Source organism: Cyanistes caeruleus, chromosome 9 (genome assembly GCF_971803275.1).
Source record: "Cyanistes caeruleus chromosome 9, bCyaCae1.hap1.1, whole genome shotgun sequence".
Lineage (NCBI taxonomy): Eukaryota > Metazoa > Chordata > Aves > Passeriformes > Paridae > Cyanistes > Cyanistes caeruleus.
The window spans coordinates 10,207,934-10,229,535 of NC_141709.1; the positions used below are offsets into that span (position 1 = coordinate 10,207,934).

The 21,602-nt window shown below is 61.1% G+C and overlaps 1 protein-coding gene and 1 pseudogene across 3 annotated transcripts in view; both read left to right on the forward strand.

Moving 5' to 3' along the window:
• The window catches only part of LOC147651556 (coiled-coil domain-containing protein 180-like), a 241,593-nt pseudogene that overhangs the window by 178,891 nt on the left and 41,100 nt on the right, over window positions 1–21,602 (forward strand). The gene's annotated exons all lie outside the window — the stretch shown is intronic.
• Window positions 5,722–18,694, forward strand: LOC147651568 (maestro heat-like repeat-containing protein family member 7). 2 transcript variants are annotated; one of them, XM_086842832.1, is made up of 15 exons: window positions 5,722–6,299; window positions 13,920–13,984; window positions 14,076–14,225; window positions 14,399–14,547; window positions 14,832–14,979; window positions 15,226–15,413; window positions 15,503–15,640; window positions 15,910–16,024; window positions 16,178–16,315; window positions 16,511–16,687; window positions 16,812–16,967; window positions 17,126–17,227; window positions 17,620–17,722; window positions 17,987–18,043; window positions 18,337–18,694. In XM_086842832.1, the coding sequence occupies exons 1-15, from the start codon at window positions 6,161–6,163 to the stop codon at window positions 18,525–18,527; spliced, it is 2,016 nt and encodes a 671-aa protein (XP_086698958.1). In that variant the 5' UTR covers window positions 5,722–6,160; the 3' UTR covers window positions 18,528–18,694. The 2 variants fall into 2 exon arrangements, with proteins under 2 accessions (XP_086698958.1, XP_086698959.1); XM_086842833.1 differs by lacking the exon at window positions 5,722–6,299 and adding an exon at window positions 12,512–13,602.

The following is a 21,602-nucleotide window of genomic DNA, read 5'->3' on the forward strand; positions in this document are numbered from 1 at the left end:
GGCCCTGTGGCTCCTCCCTTTGTCAGCCCTGGCACAGCAGCCCCCGAGCCTGCTGCCCTCAGGGGCCAGTCCCCACAGGGCTGGGCTGCCACTGAGGGGCAGTGGGCAGAGGCAGGGCTGGCAGCCAGCTCAGCTCCCTGCTGCTGCCCAGGCCACGGGGATGTGTCCCAGACCCCCCTGACACAGAACTCTGTCCCCACAGAGCTGCTACCACCATGTGGAAGAGCATCATGTGCTCGTGCAGGGCTGCAGAGCCAGCCATGCTGATACTTCTGGATGTGCTGGGCACCTGGCCAGAGCTCAGCATGTGCACCTCCGACGGGGACCACACGGCTGTCCTTGCCCTGGCTGTGAGTTTCTGCAACTGACCTTTGCTCACCCCAAGGTCACCTCTCCCTCAGGTCTCCATCCTCCCTCCTCCCATGGCATCTCCCTGCATCAGGCACTGGGCTCCAACCTGGCCTAGGAGCAGCTCCAGGGCCACCAGGCCGGCTGCTGTCCCTACATCTCCACTGGCCTCTCCCTGCCACGCTCGGGCCCTGCCACATGGACACCTGAGCACTGAGCACTGACTCAGGCTGCTCTGTCCTTCACAGGCAACTGTGGTGATATGGAAGATGCTCCAGCTGCCCTGTCTCCCACATGCAGTGACAGTGTATTTCCCCCGTCTCTTGGTGCATCTGCTCTTGCAAGTGCTGTTCAGCACATTGGATCTGCCAGAGAAGGTCGATACCTTCTGGAAGAGATGCCAGCAGCAACACGGCCTTGCCATCAGCCCCAACAGGTGCTCCATGCCAGTCCTCCTGTCCCTGCCATGTCCCCAGGGCAGAAGCCCGTGCTCCCAGCATCACCTGGGCTTTGCTGTGCACACAGGTTTGCAGTGCAGACCCTGAAGGCCCTGCTCTGCCGACTGCACTATGAGGATGTGGTGGCAGCAGTGGAAGACGAGTGTGGCTGGGACACGCTGCTGTGTGCTGGCACGCACCACTGTGCTGTGGGTGTGCTGGCCAGGTGAGCTGCCCCCAAACAGCGTTTGTGCCCCGAGCCTGGGGTGCCCCACACAGTCCCCGTGGTCATGGGCCAGAGGGCCTTGTCACCAAGGGATGGCCAAGGACACTGCACAAGCCTGGGAGAGGAGGGTGCCCAAGAGCAGCTGCTTCCCAAAGGGCCTGGGTCCCCTTGCAGGGTGGTGGAGAAGGGCCAAGCTCCTCCTGGAAGTCAGTCCATGGAGAGGTTTGTCCCGCTGGCTCAGGGTCTTGGTTCCTTTTTCCTCCCATCAGAGCAATGCGTCACGTGTCCCTACCCTTGTGTTCTGCGATTGCATTCTACCTGCTCGGGCTGCTCAGCAAAGACACGGCACACGGGGATTTGGCCGCCATGGCGTTCCTTGTGGAGGTGAGCCTGAAGGGCAGCGCTGTCTCGCTGAGCTGTCTCCCAGCTCTCTGCCCTCTCGGTGCCGCAGCCGCCCGGGACGGTGCCCACGCCCTGTGCTGCTGCCTGGGCCCAGCCCTGTGCGCTGCTGCCCCATCACCGGCCTGTGCCCTTCAGATGTTGGAGTGCCTGGACTCGAGTGAATACCGTGACAGCGTCCTGGAGATCGCATCAAACAAACTGCAGAGCGAGTGCAGGGAGAGGCGTCGCTTGGCACTCAGAGGCCTTGTGGTGCTCGGCAAGAATTCCTCCATGGTGAGAAGGGGGCAGCGGCTGCCGGCGTGGGGCTGGGGAAGGCAGTGGCTTGCGCTTGGCTGGCCTTTGGGCACTGAGGCAGCTGCTGCCAGCTCTCCTGCCTCTTGCCTCCTGCCCCAGGCCTTTGGCACAGGCCTTTGGCCTCTGGGCCCTGTGGCAGCAGGGTGGCATTTCACACACTTGTGTTCCACACAGGCCAAAAGAATGTGGGGCCTGCATGAAAGGCTCGTGGAGCTCCTGGGGGAAAATGACAGCCATGTGCTTGGGATGAGCATCGCTCTCCTCAGCCGTTTGTTCCTGTACAGTGGTGGCCCGATAACCATCCCCCTCGGCCTGCAGCTGGCTGAGGCGCTCCTGCCGCTCTTTGACAATGTAAGGCTCTGTGTCTCCAGCCATGGCTGCTGCCTTGGCACTGTGCCCTGGGCATTTGCAGGCCTGTGCCCAGGTGGGCCTGAAGCAGCTGATGCTGAGGTCTTTATTTCTTCCTTTCGTACAGGACGATAGCCAGGTGCAGCTGTGCTCCATGTTCATCTTCCAAGAGATGATGGATTTAGTACCAAAGGAGGGGAAAAAGGCCCTGAAGTCCCACGTGCAGCAGAGCCTGCTCCCACTCTCCTTGCACTGCCATGATGAGAACCAGCGCGTGGTTGATGTGAGGACTCGGCAGCTGCCGTGGCTCCCTGGCAGGGCGCTCGGCTGCCTCCTGCTCTGCTGCCTCGCAGGCTGCAGCTCCCTCCTGGTCTTGGCCCAGGGACGTGGGTCCTGTGCCCTGGGCTGTGGTGCCATCTCTGGGTCTCTGCTGCTCTCCAGGCCTCCCGGGAAACGCTGCTCTGTTCCGCCCGATTCCTGAAGAGGAAGGATCTCCAGCAGATGCTGCGGGTGGATCAGACCTGGAGGTTCGGCGAGGGCTTGGTAAGGGCGGGCTGGAAGCCCCAGCCCAAGGTTGGAGAAGCTCAGTGTGTGCGGCTGGCAGCTGTGCCCTGCCCAGTGCCGCACCCAGGGCCGCCAGCCTGTGCCCCACACGCTGCTCCCTTCCCTGGGCCCCGCGGGCTCTACTCCAGCCCCCTGTGGCCCCGAGCCGTGTGCCCATGGAGCCCCGGCACCGCTGGTCTGTCGGGCAGGGCAGCACCGCGGCTCCCCGGGCAGCCCCCGGCCCTCTGCCCCCTCCAGAGCCCGGCGCCAGCGGCTGCTGCCCGGTGCCTCAGGGCTGGGCGGGCACGGGAGGCCGGGGCTGGCCGCAGGCAGCAGTGCCCGGCCGAGGGGCAGAGCCCGCACCAACCCTTCCCTCCCGCCGCTCTCTGCAGCTGGCACAGGACAGGAGCCGAGCGGCTGAGCACCTGCACCGGGCCCTGCTGTACCTGGACAGCCCGCAGGAGTCCCTGCGAGCGGCGGCCATCAGGTTCATTGGTGAGCCACGAACCGGGCTGGGCTCCCTCCCTGCCCCGCCGCAGCTCGGCCCCAGCCCCGGCTGCTGCCCCGGCCCTGGAGCCCCGGCTGCCCTCGGGGCTGCTGCTGCCGGCCTCTGGCAGCCGGGGCCCTTGGGCTGAGTCAGGATGCGGCAAGGGCCGGGGCTGAGCCCTGCCGGGGCAGGAGGCCGTGTGGCCCCAGGGCTGGCAGCGCCGCTGGCAGGGAGCTGTGCTGCTGGGACCCTGACAGGCTCTGTGTTCCCAGGGATGGCCGGGCAGCACCTCCGGGGGAACAAACGAGAGCTCCAGAGCATCTGTCAGGGTGAGTGAGGGCAGCGGGCTGCCAGCCCCGGCTGCCAAGGGGAGCTGCAATCCCTGCCCCGGCTGCCCAGGGCTCTGCTCCCTGTGCGGACCAGGCCTGGTGTGGCCAGGGCACACACAGAGATTTCAGGGGCACGAGTGCCAATAGTGTCCAGTGGCTTTGGGCTGATCCCTTTGGTCCCTGCTCCCTCCTGGCCATGGCCAGAGCCACCTGGGTTGGCCCTTGCACGGGGCTCTCCTCGGGTACCTGCAGATCCAGATCTGACCATGGAGATCTGTTCCTCTCTCTTGCAGCCCTTGATGACAAGGCACAGGACATCAGCCCTGCCATCAGAAGTCTGGCTCTGGAAACAGCCTTTGTCCTCCGCGCAGCTCAAGGCTCCATCTTGCAGAAGTGGCAAGATGGATTCCGCAGGGCACGCAAGAACCGCCCTTGTCTGTGGGCCCGTGGCTGGCGGTGCTGCTGGAGCTCTGAGGAGAGCTGAATTTAGAGGCTCTCTGTCTGCCGGGGCCATCTGAGCCGGGAAGGATTTTTCTTTAGGATATTTTTTTTATTCCTTCTTCTTCGTTCTTTTTAATATAGATATATAGAAATAGAAATATATAGAATATAGATATAGAATTATATATAGAAATATAGAATTATATTTAGAAATATAGAATGTGTTCTCATACCCAGTGTCTCAGGTGCTTTCTCTGGTGCCCAGTGCGCAGGGCATAGGGGGAGAGGGGAAAAGGGTGCTTGTGCTCAGCAAGCTGCCCAGGCGTGCAGTGGGGAAGGGAAAATGGCCAGAAGGCCCTCGGCCTTGGGTGGTTCTGCTGAAGCCTTAACGCTGCCCACAGAGGAGCTGGGCAGGGGCTGGAGCTGTGGGGATCGCTGTGATTGTGGTGCCTGGAGATGGGCATGAGGCTTCTCCCAGCCAGGAAGCGCCGTCTGTGTCCTGCAGCCCGTGGGTTGCTGGCGGGATTGCTGAGGGCTCTGAGGCTCTCTCAATCTGGCTCCTCTGGAGCTCCATCGGGGCTGCGCCGCTGCCGGGCAGGTTGGCCGGGCTGGGGGAGAGCAGAGGGGCCAGGGTGGTGGAAGCCCTGAGGAAATTGGGTGTCAGAGGCCACGAGCAGCCCCCAGGCAGTCACCTTGTTCCTGTCACCCGCTGCTCTGGTGCTTCCCCTGAGAGACTGCCATGCCTGCAGCAGAAGCCCTCGAGGCTGGGCCTCAGCAGCCCCGAGGTGCCCAGGCTGGGCTGTCTCGGGACAAGGAGGGCAAGGAGGCCCTGGCAGGGCACAGCCACTGGGTGCTGCCAGGGCAGCAGGCAGAGGCAGGGCTGGCGGCCAGCCCGGGCCCCCGCGCCTGCCCAGGCCACGGTGCTGAGACCAAGGCTCCCCTGACACAGAGCTCTGTGTCTGCACAGCTTCTGCCTCCATGGGGAGGGTGGTGATGTCTCCTCGAGCAGCGCTGCTGAGTCGCTGCTGCTGAAGCGGCTCTGGACAGAGCAGAAACGGCACCAGAGCGTGCACAGGAACGGCCCTCAGGGCTGGGCTGGAGTGGCCAAGATGCCTCCTTCTCTTGCAGGAATAACAGAGATGGTGGACACAGTCCCTTCAGTATATATGTTCTACAGGCTGTAGTTAGGTTCTTTATTGCAATTGCTATAGAGGTCCTTTCATTGTACATACATTTTATAGATTGTTGCTATGAAGATTCTTATAACATAAATACATTCTGTAGTTCATTGTTGGTGGTGGTGCTGTTGTGTAAATAAATTGTCCTTGTTTGTCACAGGCTGTCTGTCTTTGCATTTGCTTTGGGCACAGGCAGCATTTGCACAGCTGTGGTTTCCCCTTGCCCTGGGTTCCTGAGGCTGGAGGTCCCTGGGGGTGCTGGCACAGCCACCCTGGGGCTGGGGTCCCCGTGCACAGGAGGGAACCACTGGTGGCGCTCCCGGCACTGGGCACCACTCGTGTTCCTGGGCTGCTGCAGAGCGGTGTCCCCAAGAGCAAAGCTGTCACCAGCAGAGAGGGGGCTCTGACAGGAGCAGCCCCTGCAGCAATGCAAAGCAGGCAGGAAACCTCCTGCCACCCTTCCTGCTGCAGCCACAGGTTTGAGCTGTTCCTAAAGATCCTGTTGGGCTGTCTGAGACACTTGGGCCAAGGCATTGCTTCCAAGCTGGGCCACTTTGGCCGGGCTGGGTGGAGCCCCAGGGCAGGGGGCAGCGTGTGCAACGGCCCTTGGTGACACGGTGCAGCATGGTAACCGTGGAATGGAACGGGACAGGGTGTCCAAGGGCCCTTTGTGACATGGGGTGACATTAGTGTTGGTGGTGACACAGCCACACCACAGTGCCTGGTGCACGTGACAGGGCAGGACGGGACAGAGTGGTGCTGTGAGGAGCCCCCACACGGCGCACTCATTCCTTGCTGACCCAGAGCCTTTCTGAGGCGTTACTCCTGCAGGTCACCTCGAGGCCAGACCACAGCACTCGGTGACCTGCAGCCTTCCTGAGGCTTCACTTCTGGTGAGGTGAAGCACCACACTTCTCAGGTGTGCTCGAGCCCAGACCGTGGCATTTCCTCACCGCGGTCCTTGACGACGAGTCTCCTGTCCTTGTGGCACGAGCCCCTGAGACCCAAGTGCAGGACTGGCTGTCCTGCAGCCTTGCCAAGACTTCACTCCTGCAGGTGCCTTCCAGGCACAGCTGCAGGACTTGCCAACTCAGACCTTTTCTGAGCCACCTCTGCTGCGAGTAGCCATGAATCCAGGCAGTGATGTTGAGCAGAGACCTCCAAGTGTCCCCAAGCTGACCTGGGTGAAGGAGGAGAAAGAAGGCCCTGGGACTGCCCCAGCACAGCAGCCTGAAGAGCTGGAGCAATTTCAGCCACCTCAGGAGGGTGAGCGGCAGACCTGGGCCTGCAGCCAGCTTGGCCTCGTCCCATCCCATCCCATCCCATCCCATCCCATCCCATCCCATCCCATCCCATCCCATCCCATCCCATCCCATCCCCCGGGGACACACCCATGGACAGGACAGAAGTGGGGCTGGGTCAGACGCCCTGGAGCTGTACTCTGTGCCCTGGGGCCTCCCGGGGCTGTCCCTGCCTGGGGAGTGCAGGGCTGGGCTGTGTTCTCCGGCCTCTCCCGCAGCCCCTCAGCTCAAGCTGCGCTCGCTCTTTGCCAGGAGCAGCCATGGAGCGCACTCGAGAGCAGGATCGCAGCCGTGGCCTCTTCCGCACAACAGCGCAGGTACCTGCAGCCATCCCCTCTCCTGCTCAGCCCAGCACCACGCTTGGAGCACTCCATGCAATGTCCCTCATTTCTTGCCCTTCTGCTGCAGATGATTTGCAAATTCATGAAGAGAATTCGGGAGGAAGAGACCACTGCCATGGGCACTGTGGTCAGAGCATACTCTCCCATCTTCAAAACCAAGGCCAGTGCTGCCCTGCTGGACATGCTTGTGGAGGAGGGTCCTTCCAGTCCAAAGCAAGTAAGCAGTCTGTGGCCTGGCTTCGATCCTCCCAGGAATTGCTTGGCCACGCCAGCTGCTCACTGCGAGCCTTTGAGGCCGTGGCAGTGCGGTGGGAAGAGAAGCACTTCTCTGGGAAGCTGGGCACATTACTCCTGCTGGCAGCTTTCCAAGTTTCCCTGTGCCTTCTCCAGGTGCTCCCCATGGTGAGGTTCATCTACCAGTGGCTCAAGGCTAATGAGTTTCCTGAGTACAATCTGTACAGGCCCCTTCTGGATATGACAGAGGCACAGCCTGCTGACGTGGTGATGGCTCTCCTGCATGTGGCCCCATGGTGTGACAGGTACAGGGCCCACGTGCCCAGAAGGCTCAGGGCATCCCCCTGCACAGCCCGGCTCAGGTGTCTGACAAACAGAGGATTCCAGGGCCCTGTGGCTCCTCCCTTTGTCAGCCCTGGCACAGCAGCCCCCGAGCCTGCTGCCCTCAGGGGCCAGTCCCCACAGGGCTGGGCTGCCACAGAGGGACAGTGGGCAGAGGCAGGGCTGGCAGCCAGCTCAGCTCCCTGCTGCTGCCCAGGCCACGGGGATGTGTCCCAGACCCCCCTGACACAGAACTCTGACCCCACAGAGCTGCTACCACCATGTGGAAGAGCATCATGTGCTCGTGCAGGGCTGCAGAGCCAGCCATGCTGATACTTCTGGATGTGCTGGGCACCTGGCCAGAGCTCAGCATGTGCACCTCCGACGGGGACCACACGGCTGTCCTTGCCCTGGCTGTGAGTTTCTGCAACTGACCTTTGCTCACCCCAAGGTCACCTCTCCCTCAGGTCTCCATCCTCCCTCCTCCCATGGCATCTCCCTGCATCAGGCACTGGGCTCCAACCTGGCCTAGGAGCAGCTCCAGGGCCACCAGGCCGGCTGCTGTCCCTACATCTCCACTGGCCTCTCCCTGCCACGCTCGGGCCCTGCCACATGGACACCTGAGCACTGAGCACTGACTCAGGCTGCTCTGTCCTTCACAGGCAACTGTGGTGATATGGAAGATGCTCCAGCTGCCCTGTCTCCCACATGCAGTGACAGTGTATTTCCCCCGTCTCTTGGTGCATCTGCTCTTGCAAGTGCTGTTCAGCACATTGGATCTGCCAGAGAAGGTCGATACCTTCTGGAAGAGATGCCAGCAGCAACACGGCCTTGCCATCAGCCCCAACAGGTGCTCCATGCCAGTCCTCCTGTCCCTGCCATGTCCCCAGGGCAGAAGCCCGTGCTCCCAGCATCACCTGGGCTTTGCTGTGCACACAGGTTTGCAGTGCAGACCCTGAAGGCCCTGCTCTGCCGACTGCACTATGAGGATGTGGTGGCAGCAGTGGAAGACGAGTGTGGCTGGGACACGCTGCTGTGTGCTGGCATGCACCACTGTGCTGTGGGTGTGCTGGCCAGGTGAGCTGCCCCCAAACAGCGTTTGTGCCCCGAGCCTGGGGTGCCCCACACAGTCCCCGTGGTCAGGGGCCAGAGGGCCTTGTCACCAAGGGATGGCCAAGGACACTGCACAAGCCTGGGAGAGGAGGGTGCCCAAGAGCAGCTGCTTCCCAAAGGGCCTGGGTCCCCTTGCAGGGTGGTGGAGAAGGGCCAAGCTCCTCCTGGGAGTCAGTCCATGGAGAGGTTTGTCCCGCTGGCTCAGGGTCTTGGTTCCTTTTTCCTCCCATCAGAGCAATGCGTCACGTGTCCCTACCCTTGTGTTCTGCGATTGCATTCTACCTGCTCGGGCTGCTCAGCAAAGACACGGCACACGGGGATTTGGCCGCCATGGCGTTCCTTGTGGAGGTGAGCCTGAAGGGCAGCGCTGTCTCGCTGAGCTGTCTCCCAGCTCTCTGCCCTCTCGGTGCCGCAGCCGCCCGGGACGGTGCCCACGCCCTGTGCTGCTGCCTGGGCCCAGCCCTGTGCGCTGCTGCCCCATCACCGGCCTGTGCCCTTCAGATGTTGGAGTGCCTGGACTCGAGTGAATACCGTGACAGCGTCCTGGAGATCGCATCAAACAAACTGCAGAGCGAGTGCAGGGAGAGGCGTCGCTTGGCACTCAGAGGCCTTGTGGTGCTCGGCAAGAATTCCTCCATGGTGAGAAGGGGGCAGCGGCTGCCGGCGTGGGGCTGGGGAAGGCAGTGGCTTGCGCTTGGCTGGCCTTTGGGCACTGAGGCAGCTGCTGCCAGTTCTCCTGCCTCCTGCCTCTTGCCTCCTGCCCCAGGCCTTTGGCACAGGCCTTTGGCCTCTGGGCCCTGTGGCAGCAGGGTGGCATTTCACACACTTGTGTTCCACACAGGCCAAAAGAATGTGGGGCCTGCATGAAAGGCTCGTGGAGCTCCTGGGGGAAAATGACAGCCATGTGCTTGGGATGAGCATCGCTCTCCTCAGCCGTTTGCTCCTGTACAGTGGTGGCCCGATAACCATCCCCCTCGGCCTGCAGCTGGCTGAGGCGCTCCTGCCGCTCTTTGACAATGTAAGGCTCTGTGTCTCCAGCCATGGCTGCTGCCTTGGCACTGTGCCCTGGGCATTTGCAGGCCTGTGCCCAGGTGGGCCTGAAGCAGCTGATGCTGAGGTCTTTATTTCTTCCTTTCGTACAGGACGATAGCCAGGTGCAGCTGTGCTCCATGTTCATCTTCCAAGAGATGATGGATTTAGTACCAAAGGAGGGGAAAAAGGCCCTGAAGTCCCACGTGCAGCAGAGCCTGCTCCCACTCTCCTTGCACTGCCATGATGAGAACCAGCGCGTGGTTGATGTGAGGACTCGGCAGCTGCCGTGGCTCCCTGGCAGGGCGCTCGGCTGCCTCCTGCTCTGCTGCCTCGCAGGCTGCAGCTCCCTCCTGGTCTTGGCCCAGGGACGTGGGTCCTGTGCCCTGGGCTGTGGTGCCATCTCTGGGTCTCTGCTGCTCTCCAGGCCTCCCGGGAAACGCTGCTCTGTTCCGCCCGATTCCTGAAGAGGAAGGATCTCCAGCAGATGCTGCGGGTGGATCAGACCTGGAGGTTCGGCGAGGGCTTGGTAAGGGCGGGCTGGAAGCCCCAGCCCAAGGTTGGAGAAGCTCAGTGTGTGCGGCTGGCAGCTGTGCCCTGCCCAGTGCCGCACCCAGGGCCGCCAGCCTGTGCCCCACACGCTGCTCCCTTCCCTGGGCCCCGCGGGCTCTACTCCAGCCCCCTGTGGCCCCGAGCCGTGTGCCCATGGAGCCCCGGCACCGCTGCTCTGTCGGGCAGGGCAGCACCGCGGCTCCCCGGGCAGCCCCCGGCCCTCTGCCCCCTCCAGAGCCCGGCGCCAGCGGCTGCTGCCCGGTGCCTCAGGGCTGGGCGGGCACGGGAGGCCGGGGCTGGCCGCAGGCAGCAGTGCCCGGCCGAGGGGCAGAGCCCGCACCAACCCTTCCCTCCCGCCGCTCTCTGCAGCTGGCACAGGACAGGAGCCGAGCGGCTGAGCACCTGCACCGGGCCCTGCTGTACCTGGACAGCCCGCAGGAGTCCCTGCGAGCGGCGGCCATCAGGTTCATTGGTGAGCCACGAACCGGGCTGGGCTCCCTCCCTGCCCCGCCACAGCTCGGCCCCAGCCCCGGCTGCTGCCCCGGCCCTGGAGCCCCGGCTGGCCTCGGGGCTGCTGCTGCCGGCCTCTGGCAGCCGGGGCCCTTGGGCTGAGTCAGGATGTGGCAAGGGCCAGGGCTGAGCCCTGCCGGGGCAGGAGGCCGTGTGGCCCCAGGGCTGGCAGCGCCGCTGGCAGGGAGCTGTGCTGCTGGGACCCTGACAGGCTCTGTGTTCCCAGGGATGGCCGGGCAGCACCTCCGGGGGAACAAACGAGAGCTCCAGAGCATCTGTCAGGGTGAGTGAGGGCAGCGGGCTGCCAGCCCCGGCTGCCAAGGGGAGCTGCAATCCCTGCCCCGGCTGCCCAGGGCTCTGCTCCCTGTGCGGACCAGGCCTGGTGTGGCCAGGGCACACACAGAGATTTCAGGGGCACGAGTGCCAATAGTGTCCAGTGGCTTTGGGCTGATCCCTTTGGTCCCTGCTCCCTCCTGGCCATGGCCAGAGCCACCTGGGTTGGCCCTTGCACGGGGCTCTCCTCGGGTACCTGCAGATCCAGATCTGACCATGGAGATCTGTTCCTCTCTCTTGCAGCCCTTGATGACAAGGCACAGGACATCAGCCCTGCCATCAGAAGTCTGGCTCTGGAAACAGCCTTTGTCCTCCGCGCAGCTCAAGGCTCCATCTTGCAGAAGTGGCAAGATGGATTCCGCAGGGCACGCAAGAACCGCCCTTGTCTGTGGGCCCGTGGCTGGCGGTGCTGCTGGAGCTCTGAGGAGAGCTGAATTTAGAGGCTCTCTGTCTGCCGGGGCCATCTGAGCCGGGCAGGATTTTTCTTTAGGATATTTTTTTTATTCCTTCTTCTTCGTTCTTTTTAATATAGATATATAGAAATAGAAATATATAGAATATAGATATAGAATTATATATAGAAATATAGAATTATATTTAGAAATATAGAATGTGTTCTCATACCCAGTGTCTCAGGTGCTTTCTCTGGTGCCCAGTGCGCAGGGCATAGGGGGAGAGGGGAAAAGGGTGCTTGTGCTCAGCAAGCTGCCCAGGCGTGCAGTGGGGAAGGGAAAATGGCCAGAAGGCCCTCGGCCTTTGGTGCTTCTGCTGAAGCCTTAACGCTGCCCACAGAGGAGCTGGGCAGGGGCTGGAGCTGTGGGGATCGCTGTGATTGTGGTGCCTGGAGATGGGCATGAGGCTTCTCCCAGCCAGGAAGCACCGTCTGTGTCCTGCAGCCCGTGGGTTGCTGGCGGGATTGCTGAGGGCTCTGAGGCTCTCTCAATCTGGCTCCTCTGGAGCTCCATCGGGGCTGCACCGCTGCCGGGCAGGTTGGCCGGGCTGGGGGAGAGCAGAGGGGCCAGGGTGGTGGAAGCCCTGAGGAAATTGGGTGTCAGAGGCCACGAGCAGCCCCGAGGCAGTCACCTTGTTCCTGTCACCCGCTGCTCTGGTGCTTCCCCTGAGAGACTGCCATGCCTGCAGCAGAAGCCCTCGAGGCTGGGCCTCAGCAGCCCCGAGGTGCCCAGGCTGGGCTGTCTCGGGACAAGGAGGGCAAGGAGGCCCTGGCAGGGCACAGCCACTGGGTGCTGCCAGGGCAGCGGGCAGAGGCAGGGCTGGCGGCCAGCCCGGGCCCCCGTGCCTGCCCAGGCCACGGTGCTGAAACCAAGGCTCCCCTGACACAGAGCTCTGTGTCTGCACAGCTTCTGCCTCCATGGGGAGGGTGGTGATGTCTCCTCGAGCAGCGCTGCTGAGTCGCTGCTGCTGAAGCGGCTCTGGACAGAGTAGAAACGGCACCAGAGCGTGCACAGGAACAGCCCTCAGGGCTGGGCTGGAGTGGCCAAGATGCCTCCTTCTCTTGCAGGAATAACAGAGATGGTGGACACAGTCCCTTCGGTATATATGTTCTACAGGCTGTAGTTAGGTTCTTTATTGCAATTGCTATAGAGGTCCTTTCATTGTACATACATTTTATAGATTGTTGCTATGAAGATTCTTATAACATAAATACATTCTGTAGTTCATTGTTGGTGGTGGTGCTGTTGTGTAAATAAATTGTCCTTGTTTGTCACAGGCTGTCTGTCTTTGCATTTGCTTTGGGCACAGGCAGCATTTGCACAGCTGTGGTTTCCCCTTGCCCTGGGTTCCTGAGGCTGGAGGTCCCTGGGGGTGCTGGCACAGCCACCCTGGGGCTGGGGTCCCCGTGCACAGGAGGGAACCACTGGTGGCGCTCCCGGCACTGGGCACCACTCGTGTTCCTGGGCTGCTGCAGAGCGGTGTCCCCAAGAGCAAAGCTGTCACCAGCAGAGAGGGGGCTCTGACAGGAGCAGCCCCTGCAGCAATGCAAAGCAGGCAGGAAACCTCCTGCCACCCTTCCTGCTGCAGCCACAGGTTTGAGCTGTTCCTAAAGATCCTGTTGGGCTGTCTGAGACACTTGGGCCAAGGCATTGCTTCCAAGCTGGGCCACTTTGGCCGGGCTGGGTGGAGCCCCAGGGCAGGGGGCAGCGTGTGCAACGGCCCTTGGTGACACGGTGCATCATGGTAACCGTGGAATGGAACGGGACAGGGTGTCCAAGGGCCCTTTGTGACATGGGGTGACATTAGTGTTGGTGGTGACACAGCCACACCACAGTGCCTGGTGCACGTGACAGGGCAGGACGGGACAGAGTGGTGCTGTGAGGAGCCCCCGCACGGCGCACTCACTCCTTGCTGACCCAGAGCCTTTCTGAGGCGTTACTCCTGCAGGTCACCTCGAGGCCAGACCACAGCACTCGGTGACCTGCAGCCTTCCCGAGGCTTCACTTCTGGTGAGGTGAAGCACCACACTTCTCAGGTGTGCTCGAGCCCAGACCGTGGCATTTCCTCACCGCGGTCCTTGACGACGAGTCTCCTGTCCTTGTGGCACGAGCCCCTGAGACCCAAGTGCAGGACTGGCTGTCCTGCAGCCTTGCCAAGACTTCACTCCTGCAGGTGCCTTCCAGGCACAGCTGCAGGACTTGCCAACTCAGACCTTTTCTGAGCCACCTCTGCTGCGAGTAGCCATGAATCCAGGCAGTGATGTTGAGCAGAGACCTCCAAGTGTCCCCAAGCTGACCTGGGTGAAGGAGGAGAAAGAAGGCCCTGGGACTGCCCCAGCACAGCAGCCTGGAGAGCTGGAGCAATTTCAGCCACCTCAGGAGGGTGAGCGGCAGACCTGGGCCTGCAGCCAGCTTGGCCTCGTCCCATCCCATCCCATCCCATCCCATCCCATCCCATCCCATCCCATCCCATCCCATCCCATCCCATCCCATCCCATCCCATCCCATCCCATCCCATCCCATCCCCCGGGGACACACCCATGGACAGGACAGAAGTGGGGCTGGGTCAGACGCCCTGGAGCTGTACTCTGTGCCCTGGGGCCTCCCGGGGCTGTCCCTGCCTGGGGAGTGCAGGGCTGGGCTGTGTTCTCCGGCCTCTCCCGCAGCCCCTCAGCTCAAGCTGCGCTCGCTCTTTGCCAGGAGCAGCCATGGAGCGCACTCGAGAGCAGGATCGCAGCCGTGGCCTCTTCCGCACAACAGCGCAGGTACCTGCAGCCATCCCCTCTCCTGCTCAGCCCAGCACCACGCTTGGAGCACTCCATGCAATGTCCCTCATTTCTTGCCCTTCTGCTGCAGATGATTTGCAAATTCATGAAGAGAATTCGGGAGGAAGAGACCACTGCCATGGGCACTGTGGTCAGAGCATACTCTCCCATCTTCAAAACCAAGGCCAGTGCTGCCCTGCTGGACATGCTTGTGGAGGAGGGTCCTTCCAGTCCAAAGCAAGTAAGCAGTCTGTGGCCTGGCTTCGATCCTCCCAGGAATTGCTTGGCCACGCCAGCTGCTCACTGCGAGCCTTTGAGGCCGTGGCAGTGCGGTGGGAAGAGAAGCACTTCTCTGGGAAGCTGGGCACATTACTCCTGCTGGCAGCTTTCCAAGTTTCCCTGTGCCTTCTCCAGGTGCTCCCCATGGTGAGGTTCATCTACCAGTGGCTCAAGGCTAATGAGTTTCCTGAGTACAATCTGTACAGGCCCCTTCTGGATATGACAGAGGCACAGCCTGCTGACGTGGTGATGGCTCTCCTGCGTGTGGCCCCATGGTGTGACAGGTACAGGGCCCACGTGCCCAGAGGGCTCAGGGCATCCCCCTGCACAGCCCGGCTCAGGTGTCTGACAAACAGAGGATTCCAGGGCCCTGTGGCTCCTCCCTTTGTCAGCCCTGGCACAGCAGCCCCCGAGCCTGCTGCCCTCAGGGGCCAGTCCCCACAGGGCTGGGCTGCCACTGAAGGGCAGTGGGCAGAGGCAGGGCTGGCAGCCAGCTCAGCTCCCTGCTGCTGCCCAGGCCACGGGGATGTGTCCCAGACCCCCCTGACACAGAACTCTGACCCCACAGAGCTGCTACCACCATGTGGAAGAGCATCATGTGCTCGTGCAGGGCTGCAGAGCCAGCCATGCTGATACTTCTGGATGTGCTGGGCACCTGGCCAGAGCTCAGCATGTGCACCTCCGACGGGGACCACACGGCTGTCCTTGCCCTGGCTGTGAGTTTCTGCAACTGACCTTTGCTCACCCCAAGGTCACCTCTCCCTCAGGTCTCCATCCTCCCTCCTCCCATGGCATCTCCCTGCATCAGGCACTGGGCTCCAACCTGGCCTAGGAGCAGCTCCAGGGCCACCAGGCCGGCTGCTGTCCCTACATCTCCACTGGCCTCTCCCTGCCACGCTCGGGCCCTGCCACATGGACACCTGAGCACTGAGCACTGACTCAGGCTGCTCTGTCCTTCACAGGCAACTGTGGTGATATGGAAGATGCTCCAGCTGCCCTGTCTCCCACATGCAGTGACAGTGTATTTCCCCCGTCTCTTGGTGCATCTGCTCTTGCAAGTGCTGTTCAGCACATTGGATATGCCAGAGAAGGTCGATACCTTCTGGAAGAGATGCCAGCAGCAACACGGCCTTGCCATCAGCCCCAACAGGTGCTCCATGCCAGTCCTCCTGTCCCTGCCATGTCCCCAGGGCAGAAGCCCGTGCTCCCAGCATCACCTGGGCTTTGCTGTGCACACAGGTTTGCAGTGCAGACCCTGAAGGCCCTGCTCTGCCGACTGCACTATGAGGATGTGGTGGCAGCAGTGGAAGACGAGTGTGGCTGGGACACGCTGCTGTGTGCTGGCACGCACCACTGTGCTGTGGGTGTGCTGGCCAGGTGAGCTGCCCCCAAACAGCGTTTGTGCCCCGAGCCTGGGGTGCCCCACACAGTCCCCGTGGTCATGGGCCAGAGGGCCTTGTCACCAAGGGATGGCCAAGGACACTGCACAAGCCTGGGAGAGGAGGGTGCCCAAGAGCAGCTGCTTCCCAAAGGGCCTGGGTCCCCTTGCAGGGTGGTGGAGAAGGGCCAAGCTCCTCCTGGGAGTCAGTCCATGGAGAGGTTTGTCCCGCTGGCTCAGGGTCTTGGTTCCTTTTTCCTCCCATCAGAGCAATGCGTCACGTGTCCCTACCCTTGTGTTCTGCGATTGCATTCTACCTGCTCGGGCTGCTCAGCAAAGACACGGCACACGGGGATTTGGCCGCCATGGCGTTCCTTGTGGAGGTGAGCCTGAAGGGCAGCGCTGTCTCGCTGAGCTGTCTCCCAGCTCTCTGCCCTCTCGGTGCCGCAGCCGCCCGGGACGGTGCCCACGCCCTGTGCTGCTGCCTGGGCCCAGCCCTGTGCGCTGCTGCCCCATCACCGGCCTGTGCCCTTCAGATGTTGGAGTGCCTGGACTCGAGTGAATACCGTGACAGCGTCCTGGAGATCACATCAAACAAACTGCAGAGCGAGTGCAGGGAGAGGCGTCGCTTGGCACTCAGAGGCCTTGTGGTGCTCGGCAAGAATTCCTCCATGGTGAGAAGGGGGCAGCGGCTGCCGGCGTGGGGCTGGGGAAGGCAGTGGCTTGCGCTTGGCTGGCCTTTGGGCACTGAGGCAGCTGCTGCCAGCTCTCCTGCCTCTTGCCTCCTGCCCCAGGCCTTTGGCACAGGCCTTTGGCCTCTGGGCCCTGTGGCAGCAGGGTGGCATTTCACACACTTGTGTTCCACACAGGCCAAAAGAATGTGGGGCCTGCATGAAAGGCTCGTGGAGCTCCTGGGGGAAAATGACAGCCATGTGCTTGGGATGAGCATCGCTCTCCTCAGCCGTTTGTTCCTGTACAGTGGTGGCCCGATAACCATCCCCCTCGGCCTGCAGCTGGCTGAGGCGCTCCTGCCGCTCTTTGACAATGTAAGGCTCTGTGTCTCCAGCCATGGCTGCTGCCTTGGCACTGTGCCCTGGGCATTTGCAGGCCTGTGCCCAGGTGGGCCTGAAGCAGCTGATGCTGAGGTCTTTATTTCTTCCTTTCGTACAGGACGATAGCCAGGTGCAGCTGTGCTCCATGTTCATCTTCCAAGAGATGATGGATTTAGTACCAAAGGAGGGGAAAAAGGCCCTGAAGTCCCACGTGCAGCAGAGCCTGCTCCCACTCTCCTTGCACTGCCATGATGAGAACCAGCGCGTGGTTGATGTGAGGACTCGGCAGCTGCCGTGGCTCCCTGGCAGGGCGCTCGGCTGCCTCCTGCTCTGCTGCCTCGCAGGCTGCAGCTCCCTCCTGGTCTTGGCCCAGGGACGTGGGTCCTGTGCCCTGGGCTGTGGTGCCATCTCTGGGTCTCTGCTGCTCTCCAGGCCTCCCGGGAAACGCTGCTCTGTTCCGCCCGATTCCTGAAGAGGAAGGATCTCCAGCAGATGCTGCGGGTGGATCAGACCTGGAGGTTCGGCGAGGGCTTGGTAAGGGCGGGCTGGAAGCCCCAGCCCAAGGTTGGAGAAGCTCAGTGTGTGCGGCTGGCAGCTGTGCCCTGCCCAGTGCCGCACCCAGGGCCGCCAGCCTGTGCCCCACACGCTGCTCCCTTCCCTGGGCCCCGCGGGCTCTACTCCAGCCCCCTGTGGCCCCGAGCCGTGTGCCCATGGAGCCCCGGCACCGCTGCTCTGTCGGGCAGGGCAGCACCGCGGCTCCCCGGGCAGCCCCCGGCCCTCTGCCCCCTCCAGAGCCCGGCGCCAGCGGCTGCTGCCCGGTGCCTCAGGGCTGGGCGGGCACGGGAGGCCGGGGCTGGCCGCAGGCAGCAGTGCCCGGCCGAGGGGCAGAGCCCGCACCAACCCTTCCCTCCCGCCGCTCTCTGCAGCTGGCACAGGACAGGAGCCGAGCGGCTGAGCACCTGCACCGGGCCCTGCTGTACCTGGACAGCCCGCAGGAGTCCCTGCGAGCGGCGGCCATCAGGTTCATTGGTGAGCCACGAACCGGGCTGGGCTCCCTCCCTGCCCCGCCACAGCTCGGCCCCAGCCCCGGCTGCTGCCCCGGCCCTGGAGCCCCGGCTGGCCTCGGGGCTGCTGCTGCCGGCCTCTGGCAGCCGGGGCCCGTGGGCTGAGTCAGGATGCGGCAAGGGCCGGGGCTGAGCCCTGCCGGGGCAGGAGGCCGTGTGGCCCCAGGGCTGGCAGCGCCGCTGGCAGGGAGCTGTGCTGCTGGGACCCTGACAGGCTCTGTGTTCCCAGGGATGGCCGGGCAGCACCTCCGGGGGAACAAACGAGAGCTCCAGAGCATCTGTCAGGGTGAGTGAGGGCAGCGGGCTGCCAGCCCCGGCTGCCAAGGGGAGCTGCAATCCCTGCCCCGGCTGCCCAGGGCTCTGCTCCCTGTGCGGACCAGGCCTGGTGTGGCCAGGGCACACACAGAGATTTCAGGGGCACGAGTGCCAATAGTGTCCAGTGGCTTTGGGCTGATCCCTTTGGTCCCTGCTCCCTCCTGGCCATGGCCAGAGCCACCTGGGTTGGCCCTTGCACGGGGCTCTCCTCGGGTCCCTGCAGATCCAGATCTGACCATGGAGATCTGTTCCTCTCTCTTGCAGCCCTTGATGACAAGGCACAGGACATCAGCCCTGCCATCAGAAGTCTGGCTCTGGAAACAACCTTTGTCCTCCGGGCAGCTCCAGGCCCCATCTTGCAGAAGTGGCAAGATGGATTCCGCAGGGCACGCAAGAACCGCCCTTGTCTGTGGGCCCGTGGCTGGCGGTGCTGCTGGAGCTCTGAGGAGAGCTGAATTGAGAGGCTCTCTGTCTGCCGGGGCCATCTGAGCCGGGCAGGATTTTTCTTTAAGATGTTTTTTTTTTCCTTCTTCTTTTTTGTTCTTTAATATAGAAATATAGAAATAGAAATATATAGAATAGATACAGAATTATATATAGAAATATAGAATGTGTTCTCATACCCAGTGTCTCAGGTGCTTTCTCTGGTGCCCAGTGTGCGCAGGGCATAGGGGGAGAGGGGAAAAGGGTGCTTGTGCTCAGCAAGCTGCCCAGGCGTGCAGTGGGGAAGGGAAAATGGCCAGAAGGCCCTCGGCCTTTGGTGCTTCTGCTGAAGCCTTAACGCTGCCCACAGAGGAGCTGGGCAGGGGCTGGAGCTGTGGGGATCGCTGTGATTGTGGTGCCTGGAGATGGGCACGAGGCTTCTCCCAGCCAGGAAGCGCCGTCTGTGTCCTGCAGCCCGTGGGTTGCTGGCAGGATTGCTGAGGGCTCCGAGGCTCTCTCAATTCGGTTCCTCTGGAGCTCCCCAGAAGGGAGCACTGGGGCCTCTGAGCCTGGGCTCAGGCTCCAGGAAGCCTTGGGGACTGTCTGGGCTGTGTGGGTACCCCAGGGTGCTGCAGGCTCAGCTTCAGCTGCAGGGTGCCAGCGTTGCACGGCTGCTGTGTCCCCATGGACAGGGTTTGCTTTGGAGTCTGTGCTTGTGGTGGCACAGGGAGCTCCGAACTGAGCTGGGCACGGACCCACAGCCCAGCCCTGCCACCCTTGCAGCTGCTTTGGGCTGGGGGCCGGAGCAAAGGGAGCCCTGGGATCTGCCCCTGACAGATCCCTTCAGACTGCACAAGGAAATGCTGGTGCTGGTGGCAACCCTGCCCAGGGCAGGCTTGATTCCTTTCATTTTATCCCTCAACACCAGAGTGCATTTAGTTCCTCTCCAGGGATAACACAAAATTCCCTGCTGGTGCCCATGAAGCTGCAGCCCCTCCCGGGCTCACCCCTGCCCCAGCTCTGGGGTCCTGAGCACAGAAGGAGCTAGAGCTGTTGGAGGCAAGGCAGTGGAGGCCCCAGAGATGCTGCAGGCTGGAGCCCCTCTGCTCTGAGGAAAGGCTGAGAGAGCTGGGGCTGCTCAGCCAGGAGGAGAGAAGACCTTGAGGAGGCTTCACTGCAGCCTCCCTGGCTGGGGGCTGGACATGGGGGTGTTCCTGAACACTCATGAATCTCAGCCCAGCCCTCTCCTCAAGCAGAAAATAGAAAGAAAAAAATATTAAATGGACAAAGAAAAGGGGGAAGTGTGTTTATTTGTGTATCAAGAACTTGGGGTGAAAAAATTAGCCAGGTGTCCTCAGATCCTTTGTGTGATGCAATGGATAGGTACAATAAATCCAGTAGAATCCCAGTGTTTCCTTGGCTGAGGAGAGCCAGCTGCCCCTGTTGGGGACACCAGCCCAGGAGGCTCCAGGGCTTTCTGGGATTTGGGAGCATTTTTCCTCCAGCTTGTTTTCCTGCTGACAGGTGCACAGCTTCCAGGCCACTTCCACTCTCCCAGGCAAGGCATCAGAGGGGTTTAATGGAAGCTGTGATAAAATGTCTCTGTCTTTACTCACAGCTATAAACTAACCAAGGAAAGCCGTACTCCTGGTAAAAATCACTGGATCACTTTGGACTTCAGGCTTTAATTTTTACCAAGCTTTGATTTTCATCAGGATTTAATTTTACTCAGATCATCTGACTTTCAGGACATACATTAATCTTTCATTTTCATCAGACAGTGAAAAGCTGTCTGATTGGTAAAAACCCATTGGTGAAAGCTCAATGGGTTCTGGTTAGGGTGGTGGGCCTGAGCTTTGTGGGTGTCTCACTGCATTCCCTGGCTTGGACAAGCTGCTCTTGGTCCAAGTGTCCCGAGCCAGAAGCCTGATGAGGAGAAAGGCATATGGGAAAACAAGTTTCAATAAAACCTTTGAGCTCTTGTTATAAATGTTGGGAAGAGATGCTGACTATTCCTTGCTCACCAGGTAAAGCTAAGGAGTTTTTAAGCATGGAGCTGAGAATAGCAGATTGGCTGGAGAAGAGGGTGATGCCCAGACGTGCACACTGCCCACCAAGGCAGGAGAGGACCGTGCCCTCACACCCCATGAGACAGCCCTGGTGGTTGTGCTGACCCTGTGCCAGGATTCCCTGGGGCTGCTCTGCCTGAGCCTCCCTCAGCTGGCTGTGCTTGTCCTGCCTCCCTCCTCCTGTGGTTGTGCTCCCAGAGGGGTGTTTGTGAGGGGCTGTTGGAAAAGCAGATTAATGAGCGAGACATTGAGAATTAAACCAATCCAAATCCACACAGTAAATAGGGCTGCTGTCAAGTGCTGTTCCCGAGGGAGATAATATCCCTTCCCCCTTAATTTCTTAGTAAATCCATTATGATTAATGTTATTACAGTGGGAACACTATTATTATAAATACATGGGTGATGGCAGAGCTGCAGCATTAATAATACTGGGTATTACTTAAGTAATTAGCTGCTGGTTTTGGTAGGACTCTTACCCTGCTGCATTAAGCTGAGCCTTGCATTGCAGCCTTCTCTGGGCTGTCTCTGCTGCAAGGACACAAAGTGAGAAGCATCTCCTTCCTTCTGGCCAAAAGCCACCCCCCCACCCCCCGTGGCACTGGCACTCAGCTGAGCTCCCAGTGGGTTGGTGGCACCTGTGGAAAGCCTGGGACACTGCTGATGGAGTCTTTTGGTGTTGGAGACTAGCAACAAGTGAAGGAGGGAATGGAAGCAGGACCTGGCACCTCTAGGTGAACCTCAGCCCTTGGGGACCAGGGGACATGAGAGGACACTGCAGCCCATGGGGACCTGTCGCCCTGAAAACTCAGCTTCTGAGCTTGCTAACATAGTTTTCTAATGACTTTCCTAGGACAGTAACTGTAAACATAGATATGTGTACATTCTTTCTGTTACACGTCTTCTGATGGGCATTTCTCATGGCCAGGCAGTGAGAAAGTGTTATCCTGAGCATCCAATCCCTGGCCATGGTAAGAAGCCTATAAATCCTGGGAGGAAAAATAAACTCTGCTCTTTCTTCACCACACCTCAACCTGTG

Bases quoted from the DNA above. Each gene is read 5' to 3' on its own strand.
- LOC147651568 (XM_086842832.1), top strand. From the start codon at position 6,161: ATGAATCCAGGCAGTGATGTTGAGCAGAGACCTCCAAGTGTCCCCAAG. The intron at 13,985-14,075 runs GTACCTGCAGCC...CTTCTGCTGCAG, and splicing joins TCTTCCGCACAACAGCGCAG to ATGATTTGCAAATTCATGAA. The intron at 16,688-16,811 runs GTAAGGCTCTGT...CCTTTCGTACAG, and splicing joins TCCTGCCGCTCTTTGACAAT to GACGATAGCCAGGTGCAGCT.